Here is a 15,876-nt window from a genome sequence, read left to right as displayed (position 1 = left end):
GGTCAGAAATAACTTAATGTAACCATAGAATAATATGCACATTTGTGTTGTGATTGTTAAGCTTCTACGATCTTTGATGCTCCTTCTGCTCTATCTCATTGATTATAGATGCTCAACCGCCGACAGAGCATAAATGATATTCATCATTAGAACAATAAATGGTGTTTAATCGTGCATATATATGTCTAATTAACACAAAAAAAATATATAAAAAATAATTTATTTCGCCTTTCGTGCATGCGCAATTCATTCCATATAGGATATAGTGCCACGGAATTTTTTCGGGATGCAATTAATTACTTTTCATATTTTTAACTTGAAGTCAAATTAGAAGCTCAAACTTTTCAGTGGTGGTAATGGTGTAAAGTTAGTAACTTTTGTAACTGAAGAAAAATACTAAATCGTCTGCTGCTGTTTTTGATAGTGAAAAAATACCATTTGTCAGCGGTGGAGCATCTTTAATATATTTTCCAAATCTCAAAGTTTTTCTTGTGTCCTTAATTAATTCATGGAAATATTTGTCTCGATTACATTAGAATAGCAGGGGTTAAGAAATGACCCTTGTGATGACCCAAACGTTATATTAATTAAATATTTTTATATATTAATTATGAACTGCTCTTTATTAAGATTGTTTTTAAGAATAAAATGTTTAAAACTACAACTCAACATGTTTAAAGATAAAATCAGATAAAAATGACTTTCCTAAAAACAAAACGTATTAATAATTATGTCCTTTCGTAGGCAAATCGTCCATTTTGTATCAATATATGTAATATACATTTACATGTAGAATAGAATTACAGAAAATCCAGTTGTTCAATATTGTTTTAAATTAACATAGTACGGTAGGTATATCAAGACCTCTAAATATCTCAAAATACATGCTTTATTGATCATATCGATAACTTTCTGTGGTCAGGTATAAAATATACGACAATGAAAGTTGAACATAAAAGCTTACTAGAACATCCATAAAGATGCTCCACCGCCGACAGAGAATAAACGTACCTATCATTTGAACAATAACTGATGTATAATCGTGCGTATATGTGTCTAACACACAAATGCATATGAAATTATTTATTTTTCTTTTGGTGAGTGCACAATCAGTACTTAATTCCACATAGGGCATAGTGCCATGGAATTTTGTTTTCGGGACGCAATTAATTATTACTAATATTTTTATCTAGAAGTAAAATAATAAGCTCAAACTTTTCAATGGTGGTAATGGTACCCCGGTGTAAAGTAGGTAACTTTTGTAACTGAAGAAAAATACTAATTCGTCGGTTCCTGTTTTTTATTGAGAAAAAAATATCATTCGTCGGAGATGGAGCATTTTTAAATATCAAATGAATGATGTAATGAAAATATTGATCAAACAAGATAAAATACAACACTTCACGAAACATTGTATTTCAGTATATGCATTAATTATCATAAATTATGGGCAAGGCTTAACAAATCTTAATAAGATACTAAAAATAAGTAATTAATATGCAGTACAGATATCTAAGCCACTGTATGGATATCACTTAAGTTACCATAATCATTAAACATCAATGAAAATGGTGCCTCTGTGGAGTATTAATGTATAAATCAGGGAAAAAAAATTGACATTCCATTCATTTAAATCACTCTCATCATACTAATATTAGATTATTATTCCAATGCCATCTGGAATAATTCTTTAAATATTCTTTAATCCAAAAACAATCTAAAGATAATAATGCAAGTTATTAACATTCGTGCTGAGTTAAAACTATTTTGTTCTTTCATTCCTTTTATCGGCCATCGTTGGGTGCCCATTTTAATTTTACGAAAACAAGTTACCAAAACGAATGGTTTTAACTTGCATTGTAAGCTTTAAGTTATTTTAAATGAAACATTCAAACTATCATTCAATGATTACACAAATCATCCACATTCTCTCTCTTTCAATATTTTCACCCCTGATCATATAAATGAACACTTCTTGTTCTGATGCTGAACCAGTTCATTGTTAAATTACAGGGGTACATGTAAATGGATCAATCATCAAACAATAACATTTCTATTGCTCATCATCATCCTCAATCTGGGTGCCGTAATTTTGCAGATGTCGCATTTTTTGGTCATTTGGTGGCCTGGCTCCATCATCAGCAGACCTTCTACACTGAACTACTCCCTTTGACAAAAGTGCGCCATCGTTGCTTAGCAACAAAGCGGGCCAGATGACATAATCGACATATTCTCCACTCTTTGTGTACTTGCGAACAATGTTTAAGTCCACTTTTGAGAAGGGAGGAAAGTCAGAAATTATTTCAAGTGGTGGATCCTGAATACAGGCTAACCAGGAAATTTCGAGGCACTTATCCATATAAACGGACACTTCCTGAATCGTCGATTCGACAAATTCTCCTGACTTTTTCCGTTTGTAAGTCTGGATATAAAAAAAACAGCTTCACTTTACTTAAAATGACATGTTTATATTAATTTTGTACATTTTGTGGTGAGAAGTTGTTCTTTTTGGTGAGAAGCTGTACATTTGTGTGAGAATTGGTACATTTTTTTGTGTGAAAGTTTAACATTTTGTGATGAGAAGTTTTTTTGGATTTAGACGTTTTACGAGTTGTACGTGAGAAGTTTTACATTTTGTGGTGAGAAGTTGTACATTTTGTAGTGAGAAGTTGTACATTTTGTGGTGAGAAGTTGTACGAGTTGTAGTGAGAAGTTTTACATTTTGTGGTGAGAAGTTGTATATTTTGTAGTGAGAAGTTGTACATTTTGTGGCGAGAAATTGTACGTGTTGTAGTGAGAAGTTTTACATTTTGTGGTGAGAATTTGTACATTTTATAGTGTTAAGTTTTACATTTTGTGATGAGAAATTTCGCATTTAGTGGTGAGAAGTTGTACCTTTTGCAGTGGTAAGTTTTACATTTTTTGGTGAGAAATTGTACATTTGTAGCGAAAAGATTTCCATTTTTGTAGTGAGACGTTGTACATTTTGTGGTGAGAAGTTGTACATTTTTAGTGAGACGTTGTACATTTTGTAACGAGACGTTGTACATTTTGTAGTGAGATGTTGTACATTTTGTAACGAGACGTTGTACATTTTGTAGTGAGACGTTGTACATTTTGTAGTGAGACGTTGTACATTTTGTAGTGAGATATTGTACATTTTGTAGTGAGACGTTGTACATTTTGTAACGAGACGTTGTACATTTTGTAGTGAGATGTTGTACATTTTGTAGTGAGACGTTGTACATTTTGTAACGAGACGTTGTACATTTTGTAGTGAGATGTTGTACATTTTGTAGTGAGACGTTGTACATTTTGTCACGAGACGTTGTACAGTTTGTGGTGTTGTACATTTGGATGACAAACGCACATGACACACTGTAAACCTATGTTAAGTTTGTTTTGGCGGCAATTTCAATTTCGCGTTTTCATATCTGACATTTTTATGTAGCAAGCTAGACTTTAATAGGTCTATTTTATCTGTGTTAAAACATTTTATTTCATAGTTAATATTATTTGGTATAAATACGCACCTCTTTGATGGTATTTAGTGACTGTTGGAAAGATACCTTCCTCAGCTCTACCACCTTCTGTGAAATCACCTGTTTTACAGTCTGTCCCGTATCACCAATCGCTCCCGATGCCTGATCCTTACAAAACAAATCAATGTCACGTTCTTATTCAACCTTAAACGATATTTCTTTTTTTTCTAAATCTTAAGCAGGTTCAAAAACATGCACAAATTTTGTCTGTAAAGTACAGTTCAAAATGCGAATACAATTCAATCACTATACTGCTAATACATTTAGATGTTAACACTAGCGTTTGTAGTACTGTAAACTTGGATATTTTCGCGAGTGCTTAATTTCACGATTTGCAAGGCTTATCATTTCTCGTTGGAGTAATTTTCGTGATAAATAAGTTCGGACTGTTGATTATTATAATTATATTGGTATACAGTTTATCAAATCACAAAGCTTCATGCACATTGAAATTTTCGCGGTGAAAAGGCTTTGAGGCAAATTTTCCCCTCAAGTAGGTATTCATGTTTACAGTATTCTATTTATTAGTTAGCTTGGCATTGGAGTTTTATTACATCTAGTTACCCTGTAAGTGATGAACTTTGAATTTCTATGTTTTCTACAACTCACGTTTTGATCGCAGGGCGGAGAACATGCAATCCTGAAAAGATCATCATACTGGTCTCTGCCCATAGACTTGCAATACTGGAAACAGCTCTGAAATCACGAGAAAATTCACCAACTTCAAAAGTTTTGAAGTTATTAATTAAACCTCTTGTGTCTTCTTAATCTCATTCAATCCATTCAGTCACCAAACATCCATTACTTTTTAACAAGGAAATAATTTTTTTTAATCTAAATTGCTTTAATAATTCACAACTATTACAATTTGCAAATATTTCCAACATCAAAATTAACTTTTACAAAGGAATTATCTGTTGAAATTATGACGGATGAAAATGCTTCTTTAATTAATTGCAATATTTTCTTTTTTTTGACTTCATACATGTTTCACTTTAAAGAATATATTTCGATAAAATGTTATTTGAATAGCAATATATCAATATTAAATAATTAAAAGTTGCGGAGATACTTCAATTTAGTGATGCAATTCTGTTATCTTGGCATTCCAATTATCTATTTAACTTCCAATAATAGTTCTTTAAAACACCAGATAAATCATCCGATTTCTTCAAAACATATACAAAATTAATGGAGAATTCAATCTTATTTAACCTCCTATCAGTTATATACTAAATAGTTAGTCTGGGTTATACTAGGTTAGGGTAACACTATCTAAATCTATCCAATAATGCGGCTATAATTTTATCGAGTTCATCTTCCGAAAAGTTACCTCCAATATCTGTAGTAAAACAGACACTGCTTTCTTATGGTCCTGTCTGGAGCTGGAGGTGAGATACTCGTACGCATCTGTCCATTCATTGTCATATAGCTCTGAGTACTTCTCCGCAATCTTCTGGGGTCTGTTCATGTCGCTCAAGTCGGTGATGTCAGGGTTGTTGTCCGACAATTTAGCACTAGCTAGGGTACTCAGCCTAAGAAAACAATATATTATGACTAAAGGTTTGGTTTGGGACGTGCCAGGTTTATTGATGGAGGAAAGCCGGAGTACCAGGAGAAAAAAACTACCAAATCAAAGTACTGAAAGTACTGAGAGCTTAAGGCAAGTGAAGAAATTTAATTTGCAGGTATTCAGACGAGTAGACATAAAAAACAAGTGTTAGCTTCCCAAAAAGCTAAGAAGGCTACCATACAGTATTGTTTATTAGGAAGCAATGATAGGAAAGCTTGACAAATTGTTCTTTTCACAGTTACCTAGGGTAGCTGCCATAGTTCTTATTCTCATTTTTGAATAATGATAATTCAAATGCTTTCACATTCAATGTAAAAGATTATCAACTTCATGATATTCATGAAAGGGCCACTAGGCTACCTTTCCGAAACAAAAAATTAAAAATCTTTTTATAACAATTATAATATAATAAATTGAAGTTTTGCCGTGTGGCGCAGAAATGGTCAACTAACCCATTGTAATTATGACGACGCCAGGAACATAATACAACCTGCGATATGAAACTTAACCTTTTATTTATTTCAATAAAGTTGTTCATAATGTGAAGAGGGCCTTTTCCTTATGCTAACAAGTTTTCCGTCAAATATACACTATACTGATATACATTTACATGTACTTGGACAAGTTGGTGAAATACATAGTATACAAGCATAACTTTTCGGTTAAAACTGTACTTTACTGTTTCTATTCAGTACGTGTAGCGACTCTGTAGCGAATATGATTTCTGAGAATAATGTCCAACAACCAGAAAAAACATTCAGACTTCTCTGGGTTTATCTAATGATAATTTGTTTGCAATGATTTCCCCACTGGTACCCCTTACACACATGAAATCTTCAACAACAAGTAACCAATTTTTGTTAGCCCTGCAGGTAGGGCGTTAGAATTGTACCTGCTGCCCTTATTGCATGATCGTAAAAGGCGACTAAATTTAGGATCTTATCTTTTCTATTCTTCCTAACTTACTTTATCTTTCCTAATGCCTCCATTGGCACTGCCTCACTTTTGGCCTTGAGATGAGCGTTCGCCCCTGTGAGGAAGGCTCTGGGTTCTGTCCCCTGGCCGAGACAGACCAAAGTCTATAAAAGTTGTAGTTTCTGCTCCTGCTTAGCGTTCAGCATAAGGGGAGTGGGACGACTGGTTTGCCCATTGTCAGTATAATGTGACCGGGTGGGGAGTGTTGTTTGGTGTCTTCAGTTGCATGCTTCAGTGATATAGCACTATAAAAAGGGCAACAGTTCCACTATACAAGAAGACACAACATGAATTTACTGCAGTCTCCCAAAACACGCACCTCGCACAACATTCACGCAACACACCGCATACATAGGAGGCCATCCTTTCATGACCATAGCTGTTAATAGGACGTTAATTAATCAAACAAACAACACACGTAAATCATTTGGGCAAGCCAATCAAAGTGTAGTGATAGGGAAGGCCACGCGTCCTGCGCCATACGCACATTTGTTGGATAAATGACGCATCAAAAAACATACTTAGACATTTTGATTGATCATCAGTAAGATACTATGGTTTTTGAGACGGACCCCGGTTTCTAAACACGATGATGTAAGGTCTTTTTTTATTGGTTCCCCGCCCGCTGATTTGTCAAATGTATACAGAGGTTATATGACGCGTATTACAAACCACTAATGCATTGAAATATCAAGTTTTGTTTATTGTTTTTTTAAGTAAATGTAACTATATATCGTGTTCTGCCTTCGAGTGTAAGCGATTTTCATCTAAATAAGCGACTTGTCACGTGACACTCAGCAATGGTATAAGCGGTCTGATGTAAACAAAGATGTCATAACGCAAAATCTGATACTGTTCAGGGAGTTCCCTGCGTTAGAACCTAGATGTAAATCTGATACTGTACTTGCTGGTCGAAATCATCTATGAGAGATAATTTCCATTCTTTTCACTCAACAGCTTGAAAGCGACAGAGACAATTTCTTTAGCATCCCCCCGATGTGGTCGATCACATTCACGTAACTTTATCTGAAGAACACATGAACAAGTCAACCACGTGCATTACGCTAGTAATCTTCAACATCCCTTCCGTATTTGGAGACAGAAACAGTAAAATTTGTAAGCGTTCATTTCATTTTATTTCTACATTAAATAAATTGGTCTTTGGGTTGGTATATGAACTACATACCACTTATGTTTCTGATTTTGTATTTGACAAACAATGACGAATGAATTGAACTAGGTAACATGTCTGTGTATTTCTGCTAACATACATATAATCAATGTTTTGTTTTACAACAAGAAAAAAAAAGTTTAATATTACTTCAAATTTTGAAGCAGTTTCTGGTTAAATTATCAGTTAATTTGCTAGCATTATTTACTTATTTGCTGAATCAACAGTACACTGACTAATGAGTGACTAATAAAACATTGATGATACATGCTGATGTTAATTTTTGTTTTCGCCTCAATGTCCCTAGAAAATGTTGTTTTGGCGCATTGTCTGATCAAATGTCCCATCGAAATTTTATTTCAAGGGGACATAGTCGCATAGTAACAAATCTCCTTCCCTATCACTGAAGTGAACTGTGTTTAATTATGTTTATTCAAAAATACTTGAATAAAATAACATAGCATAACATAACAAAACATTATTTTTATTTTACTCTTTAGTAATACATGTCCATCTGAACGTATGCATTTTTATATGTTTTTACATACCATAAATCAGTTCAATTGCAAATTTACTAGAAACCTGCAGTCCGCTAATTATGTCATGTTCATCATTAGATGTTTTGCAACACTACGGTCAATTAGACAGAATTGTAACCCTAGATCTGACGACAAAGTTGTCTAGAGCTTTATATATCTGCCATTGCAGCTAGTTAATATATGCCCGGTATTATTTCACTGCTTCTTGATAATCTCAATTCTTCAACATTTTGAGTCTGCTGTGGATGACTAGCAAATATTGGGTCCTGTTATTTTAGAATTTAACAAAATATGCAATAATTTCAATAAAAAGTTATAGAGTACTCTAACATAAACTTAAAGAATTTAAAAAGTTCAAGTCAGTTGTGGAGTCTTGTATACAAGTAATTTGAGTTAATATATTAGCATCATTTTTAATCTTTTTATTTTTAATTTTTATCAATATTTTAAGCTCATGTTTCCAGTTTTTAAATCAGAGATAATAATTGTCTTAATAAAATCTAGCCTTATTAGTAATTACACTTGTCTCTTAAACTTCATATATACACATGTATATTATGTACAAATGTATTGTGTATGCATGATTGTGTAACAGGAGAGGAGAAAATGTAGCGGCCAGACTGGGATTCGAACCCGGGACCCTCAGAACACTAGCTGAGTGCTCTACCGACTGAGCTACCTGGTCTCCGATGATCGACCCAGTCCAATCCCGCTACACTCCTCCCTCCTTTCTCGAAGTCTTCGCCCTCGAAGACATACGAGAATCTTCCAAATACCACCAACGTGGGTTATTTAGTTGGGCGCCAATTTTGTAACAGGAGAGGAGAAAATGTAGCGGCCAGACCGGGATTCAAATCCGGGACCCTCAGAACACTAGCCGAGTGCTCTACCGACTAAGCTACCTGGTCACCGATGATCGACCCAGTCCAATCCCGCTACAATTGTATCTCTATATTGATTAGCTACTGTTGTAGCGGAAAAGATATCACCTTTTGACTGAAAGTCAGTCAGAAGGTGATATCTTTTCCTCTACAACAGTAGCTATATATTAATTGATTACATCAATATGCTAATAATCATTGTCATGTATGTTACACACTATACAAAATCCTACATACCGTTATGTTTTGTGATGTGACACTCCATTACCACGGTATCCATATGGACAATTTGGCAAATTAAATCTGTTACACCTACTGAATTAAATGCATTGAATTGTATGTCATAAAATTAGAAAAAAATGCTAGCAGTTAATTTTTGTCAACTTCGAATTTGAAAAGGAAACTGCTCCAAAATATAAAGTAATGTTCTTGGTCTTGTAATAAAATAAAACATCTATATCACATACGTTAGCAGAAATACACAGAGACACGTAAGTTCACTTCATGTGTAATTTATATACTGTAGACAGGTATAAGCAAAACGAAATGAACACTTACGATTTTACTGTTTCTGTGTCCAAATACGAATGTACGAATTGAATGTTGTAGGCCTTGATTATTACCACACGGGTCGTGTTGGGGAAGTACCCGGGTACCCGTCAAAATACACGTAGGAAACATGTGTAGGCTTCCCGGCCGGGCATCCGTCAAAATAGGAAACATACTGATACTGAGTGTTAGATGTCTGTGTAAACGTAAAATTCATTAACAAGAAGTACAAAATAGCACTCTTTTGTTCTATTTTACTCACAAAGGATGACACTTCATCTGCTGACATGTTCACAAGCAACATTGTTGCAATTCTTATTTCCCATGATCGGAGAAGTGATCATGAATGGCGCACATGTTTACTTTCACTATCGGTATGCTGTATATGATAACACCAGAGGCTATCCGAATGAAGACTACGTCACTCTTTTGTACTTCCTGTTGCGCATGTGCGGTAAACAACATCTGTCACGGACATTCTGGGCTCTGTCAGCTTGTTACATTACGATTGTATGATGTTACCGATTGATATTAAATTGATATACCAATGCCATTTGCATTATTGGAGAATGAATCTCTCACATTTCATTATGATTACATTGAAATTTGCTCCATCTGCAGATTGCTCCAAACAACATCGGTAAATTGTACCACTAAGCTAACTCACGAAGTTGATACGTTCACATACTGTAGGAATACATGTCGAGTATCTAGGTACGGATCGGGTACTTAAATTCGGGTACACGAGGACAAAATTTAGTACCCATACCAACCCTACTTATACATACTTAAATCCTGTCAATTCCTTTATTTAGTGTTATCTAAACTAGAAGTTCATCCTATATGCAAATGATTGGCGAGAATTTAGGTCATCGATCGCTATCATTCATGCAAATTATTCTCACTATTTTCCATTAATAGACAATGATATTATAGCTTTGGACACATTTTTGAAACTATAACACTTAAGGAAATACTACAGATTTTTTTTTCATGCAATCATAATTACACCATGACAGCATATTTGCTTTAGAAGGCGGATTTTTACTGAAAAAGCTTGCTTTTCCAGTATTGCTACGGCCCGGATGACCCACTAATTTAAATGCGATTGACCTCTCATTTGCATGCGATTTTTTTCTATTTTCCTCTTTCTAGAACAAATATGCTGCCATAGTGCAGTTAAACAACTTCTATGGTATTTCATTAAATAGAATAGTTTCAAACATGTCTACAAAAACTATAGCATGAACGTCTATAATTGAAAAATAGTAAGGATAATTTGCATCAGTGGTAGCGATCGGTGGCCTAATTCTCGCCAGCATTTGCATATATTTATGTAAACATCCGGTATGGGTAACACTAAATAAAGGAATTGTCAGGATTTTGGTATGTAAGTATCTAATTGTAGTTTGATGTGTACATTCATAATCTATTATATAATGACAATTTTTTAATTCATCCCGACGTAAGCAAGATACAAAAGTTGTTTGTTTTTACATGTATTATATTGATAGTCATTTTGGAGAACAGGTACGTTCGTATTGTGATCATGTCATTACGATGGCCCACTGAATTTAACCAAGTCTCACTCAAACAGACGCTTGTTAACTACGTACGCGTCAAGCGTCTGGGTGATCTATGCAGAAGCTAACAAACACGATAAATTCTGAGTTACGCTGGTTCCTTATCATTTCGCACGGATTGTCAACTAACGCATCCTTTCATTAACGAGGGGATATTTAATACACGGACACAGATACAATGAAATATCGTGACACTCAGCAATAGTGTAAACGGCCGAATGTAAGCAAAGACGTCATCACGCAAAGCGGACCTGTGATGTAAACTTGCAAGTCAAGAAATATTTTCCATTTAATTATCGAGCGTAATAAGTGCATTCTCATATCTGAAAAACACCGAAGAATATTTGAACACTGCATGTTGCAAGCCACTTTGCTAGTAAACTACGGAATTATTTTCGTATTTGGAGACAGAAGCAGTGAAAATCGTAAGTTTCATTTCGTTTTGCTTCTTTGCCTATCATGCCTTATAATGGGTCGGTATATTATTATATGAACTATTTGACAGACATCGGCACATGAAGTGAACTTACAACATCATGAGTATGTGTGAATTCCTGCTAACATCCATATAATCGACGTTCTACTTTATTACTACGCAACAAAATTGAATATCACTTTAAATTTGAAGTAGTTTGTTGTTACAGTATATAATTAGCAGTTGACCAGATTCATTTTTGGTATTATTTTCTAATGCGATGACATCAAATTTAATATTAATGCATAGAGTCAATTTACCAGATTGTCAATATGTCTATAAACATCACAAAGCATGTGTTTATTTGTAGGCAAAACAATGCATGATATAGATCCATACACAATACGTACATATGTGTGTAATACACATGTGAATACAGAATTTATTTAGATAAATAGAAGAATAGTAATGCTAGATTTATTTTAGTCCGCTTAATATCTGGGATTTCGAAATTGGCGGTATGAACTTAAAACATCGATTAAACAGTCACTACATATATAACTTCATGGATTCAGAGAATTTATAATAACACTTACCAAAATAAACAATAACCTGTGCACTGTAATATATCATACATGGTAAATTTACACTTGCTCAATATTACAGTATTTGGTTTAAAGTAAGTTTTGCTAGCAGAAAAAAACATTGTATTTTATCAATGTGTATCAGGTATAGGAGACAAATTAATTATGATGCTAATATATTAAAGATGCTTCACCGCTGACAAATGGTATTTTTTCACTATCAAAAACGGCAGCAGACAATTTAGTAGTTTTCTTCAGTTACAAAAGTTACTTACTTTACACCATTACCGCCGTTGAAACGTTTGAGCTCCAATTTCACTTAAAGTTAAAAATATAAATAAAATAATTAATTGCATCCCGAAAAAATTCTGTAGCACTATATCCTATATGGAATGAAGTACTGATTGCGCTTGACCCAAAGGCAAAATTAATTATTTTATATTATTTTTTGTGTTAATTAGACTTATGCATACACGATTAAACACTAATTATTGTTCAAATGATGAATATCATTTATACTCTGTCGGCGGTGGAGCATCTTTAACTCAAAGTACTTGTGTACACGAGTCCAATTTCTTCCTTTTGTCATTGTTAGATGATTTCTGTAACTTTTTTATTACAAATTAAGAATATTGATATATATGTTAAATTTTATAATTACAGGACTCATTGGCTAGTCATCTGAAGCAGATTCTATAATTGTTGAAGACTGGAGATTATCAGGATTACTTTGGAAGCAGTGAAATGATTCTAAGGATGACTACCTGCAGGCATATATTAAACTAGCTGCGACAACATACATGTAGCTCTGGACAACAAGCATATGGGTTGGCGCTTCTCATTCGCATTGTTTCATAATGCCAATTAAAAAACCAAAATACAAAAAAGTAAATCCAGTATATTTGCAACTTTTGCAAAGAGTTGTCACCATTTGACATACTGTCGATTGTTATCAATCTGTGGAGAGATAGAAGGTGTTTAAACTTTTAACTTCACAGACTGACTCACGTGTTAGTCTTTCTGTTTTGTTGTAAAATTCAAACAAACAAAAAGAGTTTTCTTGGCTTGAATGAAACACACTATATATGTTCTGACAGACGGTCATTATCAGAACTACAATTCTGTCCCATTGACTGTAATGTTGCAAAATATCAAGTGATGACAATTAGCGAGTGTCGAGTAACTTTGCATTTAGATATATATAGAAATATCCTACATTTATAATATAAACTGATAATTTATTTACCCATCATCACGCCTGAATTATCATTACTACAATGTATATTTCAATGATTCACATCTGTGACACGGCCATATAAGTACATTGTATATGGAATGACATTCATTTATTTGCTACAACAGAAACATATTAAACAGTTTTACTTGTTGACTTTGTGCAGTGTGTTCACCAAAATGACACAAATTTTAACACTTCTGGTGACATAGCCCATTGGTTGTTCCCATTAGTTGATGCCTCTATCAAATGTTTTTACAACTGTTTCTGATCTTGTTACCAATACATGTATAAACAGTTGTAAGTAATGTGACATTAACAACAAGTTGCCAATAATGTGTGATTACATGTACGTTAATTTCATATTCTTAACATAATTAAATGGGAAAAAAACCTTTAAAACATAACAAAAAAAGTATTTATTTTAGTACATAAACATAAAAACCGATCATTGATTTACAAGGTCAAGGGGAGTAACTTGTACATGACAATTTCAAAATTGACTAGGGTACACGAAATTCGGCAGTCCGGAAAATTTGTAATCTGGGCGGTTTAGGCTGGGAACAAAGGTGTCCAGATTATCGAGGGTCCAATGTACATGTCAATGTATACAAATAACACACTGATTTTGAGAATGGTTGTTTTAATATGCTGTTAAGAATTCTCAGTGTCCATTTTATGCATTATATAGAGACAGTATCATACTGAATCTAACTTTGATATGACTTTTCTTCAATATTGCAGCAAAGTATCAAGAACTGCTCTTTACTTACTAATATGCCTGAATACATTGTGTGTATCACAGAAGAGAACTAGAAAAAATAATGTATTGTGATGTTATTTCATGTTTGTATTAAAGTATTTTTGAATAAACATAATTCAAAACAATTCAGTTTTGATTTTGATGCAGTAACCAATTATTTAAATGAACATTTGAACCTTAGTTTTTGTCATTTCATTTCTTCTCTTGAAAATTATCTAATTAATTGCCTTTTGCCCTTTCCTCCTGTAACAGATCTGTACCACATAGTTCATCGGAAAAAAAAATACTTGTATATTATATGCATTGCACATAGTTCCTTATAAATGAGGTCTGTAAACAACATTTGCAGCATAAGCCATGAACTTTGTAAAAATGCCATCAAGGGATATCCATGTGTCAGATTATACTTTCTTCTTAATGGAGTCTTAATGTTTCCCTTGTTGTCATTTTACTGCAGATTGTTATTAGCTGTAGGTCTGTCACATGACACTGACTGTAAATATTTGTTGAATTCAAGATAGGTTCAAAGTTCAAATCTAAAGGAAATTTTCTAGCATTTTCTTAAAATCTTCTCATAATTTTTAAATTCATCTTTTGATATGAGGAGGAATGGTTGTCTGCAATCTCAACAATTTATCCAAAATTAATTAAATGAATACTTGGAAGATAAATAACCCAACTTGATAATGACATGGGACTTGCAAGAAAATACACACCCTAAAATGTTACTAATGACATATTTGCCTTCTTTGAACTAAAATTTTGTTACATCAATGCTTTTTCAGTTCAGTACTTACAGTACTTTGATTTGGACCTGAGGAGTAGTACTTTTTCACGCTAGGTGGTGTCGTAGTCGAAAAGGCATTTTCGGTATTTCCGGTCTCGCAGACAATGACAATACGCTGTAAGGCTATATAGCCTTAAGCGTAAAAACTACCAACCAGCAGCCTGTACCTTGCAACTGCCCCACCTGGGATTCTAACTCCAGACACAGAGGAAGAGGGCTTGTGGTAACATCTAAACTACTCGGTCACCACTGACTGTGGTAACATCTAAACTACTCGGTCACCACTGACTGTGGTAACATCTAAACTACTCGGTCACCACTGACTGTGGTAACATCTAAACTACTCGGTCACCACTGACTGTGGTAACATCTAAACTACTCGGTCACCACTGACTGTGGTAACATCTAAACTACTCGGTCACCACTGACTGTGGTAACATCTAAACTACTCGGTCACCACTGACTGTGGTAACATCTAAACTACTCGGTCACCACTGACTGTGGTAACATCTAAACTACTCGGTCACCACTGACTGTGGTAACATCTAAACTACTCGGTCACCACTGACTGTGGTAACATCTAAACTACTCGGTCACCACTGACTGTGGTAACATCTAAACTACTCGGTCACCACTGACTGTGGTAACATCTAAACTACTCGGTCACCACTGACTGTGGTAACATCTAAACTACTCGGTCACCACTGACTGTGGTAACATCTAAACTACTCGGTCACCACTGACTGTGGTAACATCTAAACTACTCGGTCACCACTGACTGTGGTAACATCTAAACTACTCGGTCACCACTGACTGTGGTAACATCTAAACTACTCGGTCACCACTGACTGTGGTAACATCTAAACTACTCGGTCACCACTGACTGTGGTAACATCTAAACTACTCGGTCACCACTGACTGTGGTAACATCTAAACTACTCGGTCACCACTGACTGTGGTAACATCTAAACTACCTCGGTCACCACTGACTGTGGTAACATCTAAACTACTCGGTCACCACTGACTGTGGTAACATCTAAACTACTCGGTCACCACTGACTGTGGTAACATCTAAACTACTCGGTCACCACTGACTGTGGTAACATCTAAACTACTCGGTCACCACTGACTGTGGTAACATCTAAACTACTCGGTCACCACTGACTGTGGTAACATCTAAACTACTCGGTCACCACTGACTGTGGTAACATCTAAACTACTCGGTCACCACGGTCCCATTTTTTATGACTATAACATATTAACCGTTTGTTACCCAGTGA

At 34.5% G+C, this 15,876-nt stretch overlaps 1 protein-coding gene and 1 long non-coding RNA gene across 3 annotated transcripts in view; one reads left to right on the top strand and one right to left on the bottom strand.

Moving 5' to 3' along the window:
• Nucleotides 1-414: 414 nt before the first annotated feature.
• Nucleotides 415-15,876, bottom strand: part of LOC138328447 (uncharacterized) — a 33,773-nt gene continuing 18,311 nt past the window's right edge. For both annotated transcript variants that reach the window (XM_069275253.1, XM_069275254.1), the window contains 4 exons: nucleotides 4,876-5,077; nucleotides 4,152-4,238; nucleotides 3,534-3,650; nucleotides 415-2,422 (listed from right to left, as the gene is read on the bottom strand). In XM_069275253.1, coding sequence (XP_069131354.1) covers nucleotides 2,054-2,422; nucleotides 3,534-3,650; nucleotides 4,152-4,238; nucleotides 4,876-5,077 — 775 coding nt within the window. In that variant the 3' untranslated portion in view covers nucleotides 415-2,053. The remainder of the gene's footprint in view (nucleotides 2,423-3,533; nucleotides 3,651-4,151; nucleotides 4,239-4,875; nucleotides 5,078-15,876) is intronic.
• Nucleotides 10,278-13,934, top strand: LOC138328446 (uncharacterized). The gene is made up of 2 exons (XR_011209213.1): nucleotides 10,278-11,238; nucleotides 12,476-13,934. It is a non-coding gene; the product is annotated as an uncharacterized lncRNA (long non-coding RNA).

This window comes from Argopecten irradians, chromosome 7 (genome assembly GCF_041381155.1).
Source record: "Argopecten irradians isolate NY chromosome 7, Ai_NY, whole genome shotgun sequence".
NCBI lineage: Eukaryota > Metazoa > Mollusca > Bivalvia > Pectinida > Pectinidae > Argopecten > Argopecten irradians.
This window is presented reverse-complemented; position numbering and strand designations above follow the sequence as displayed.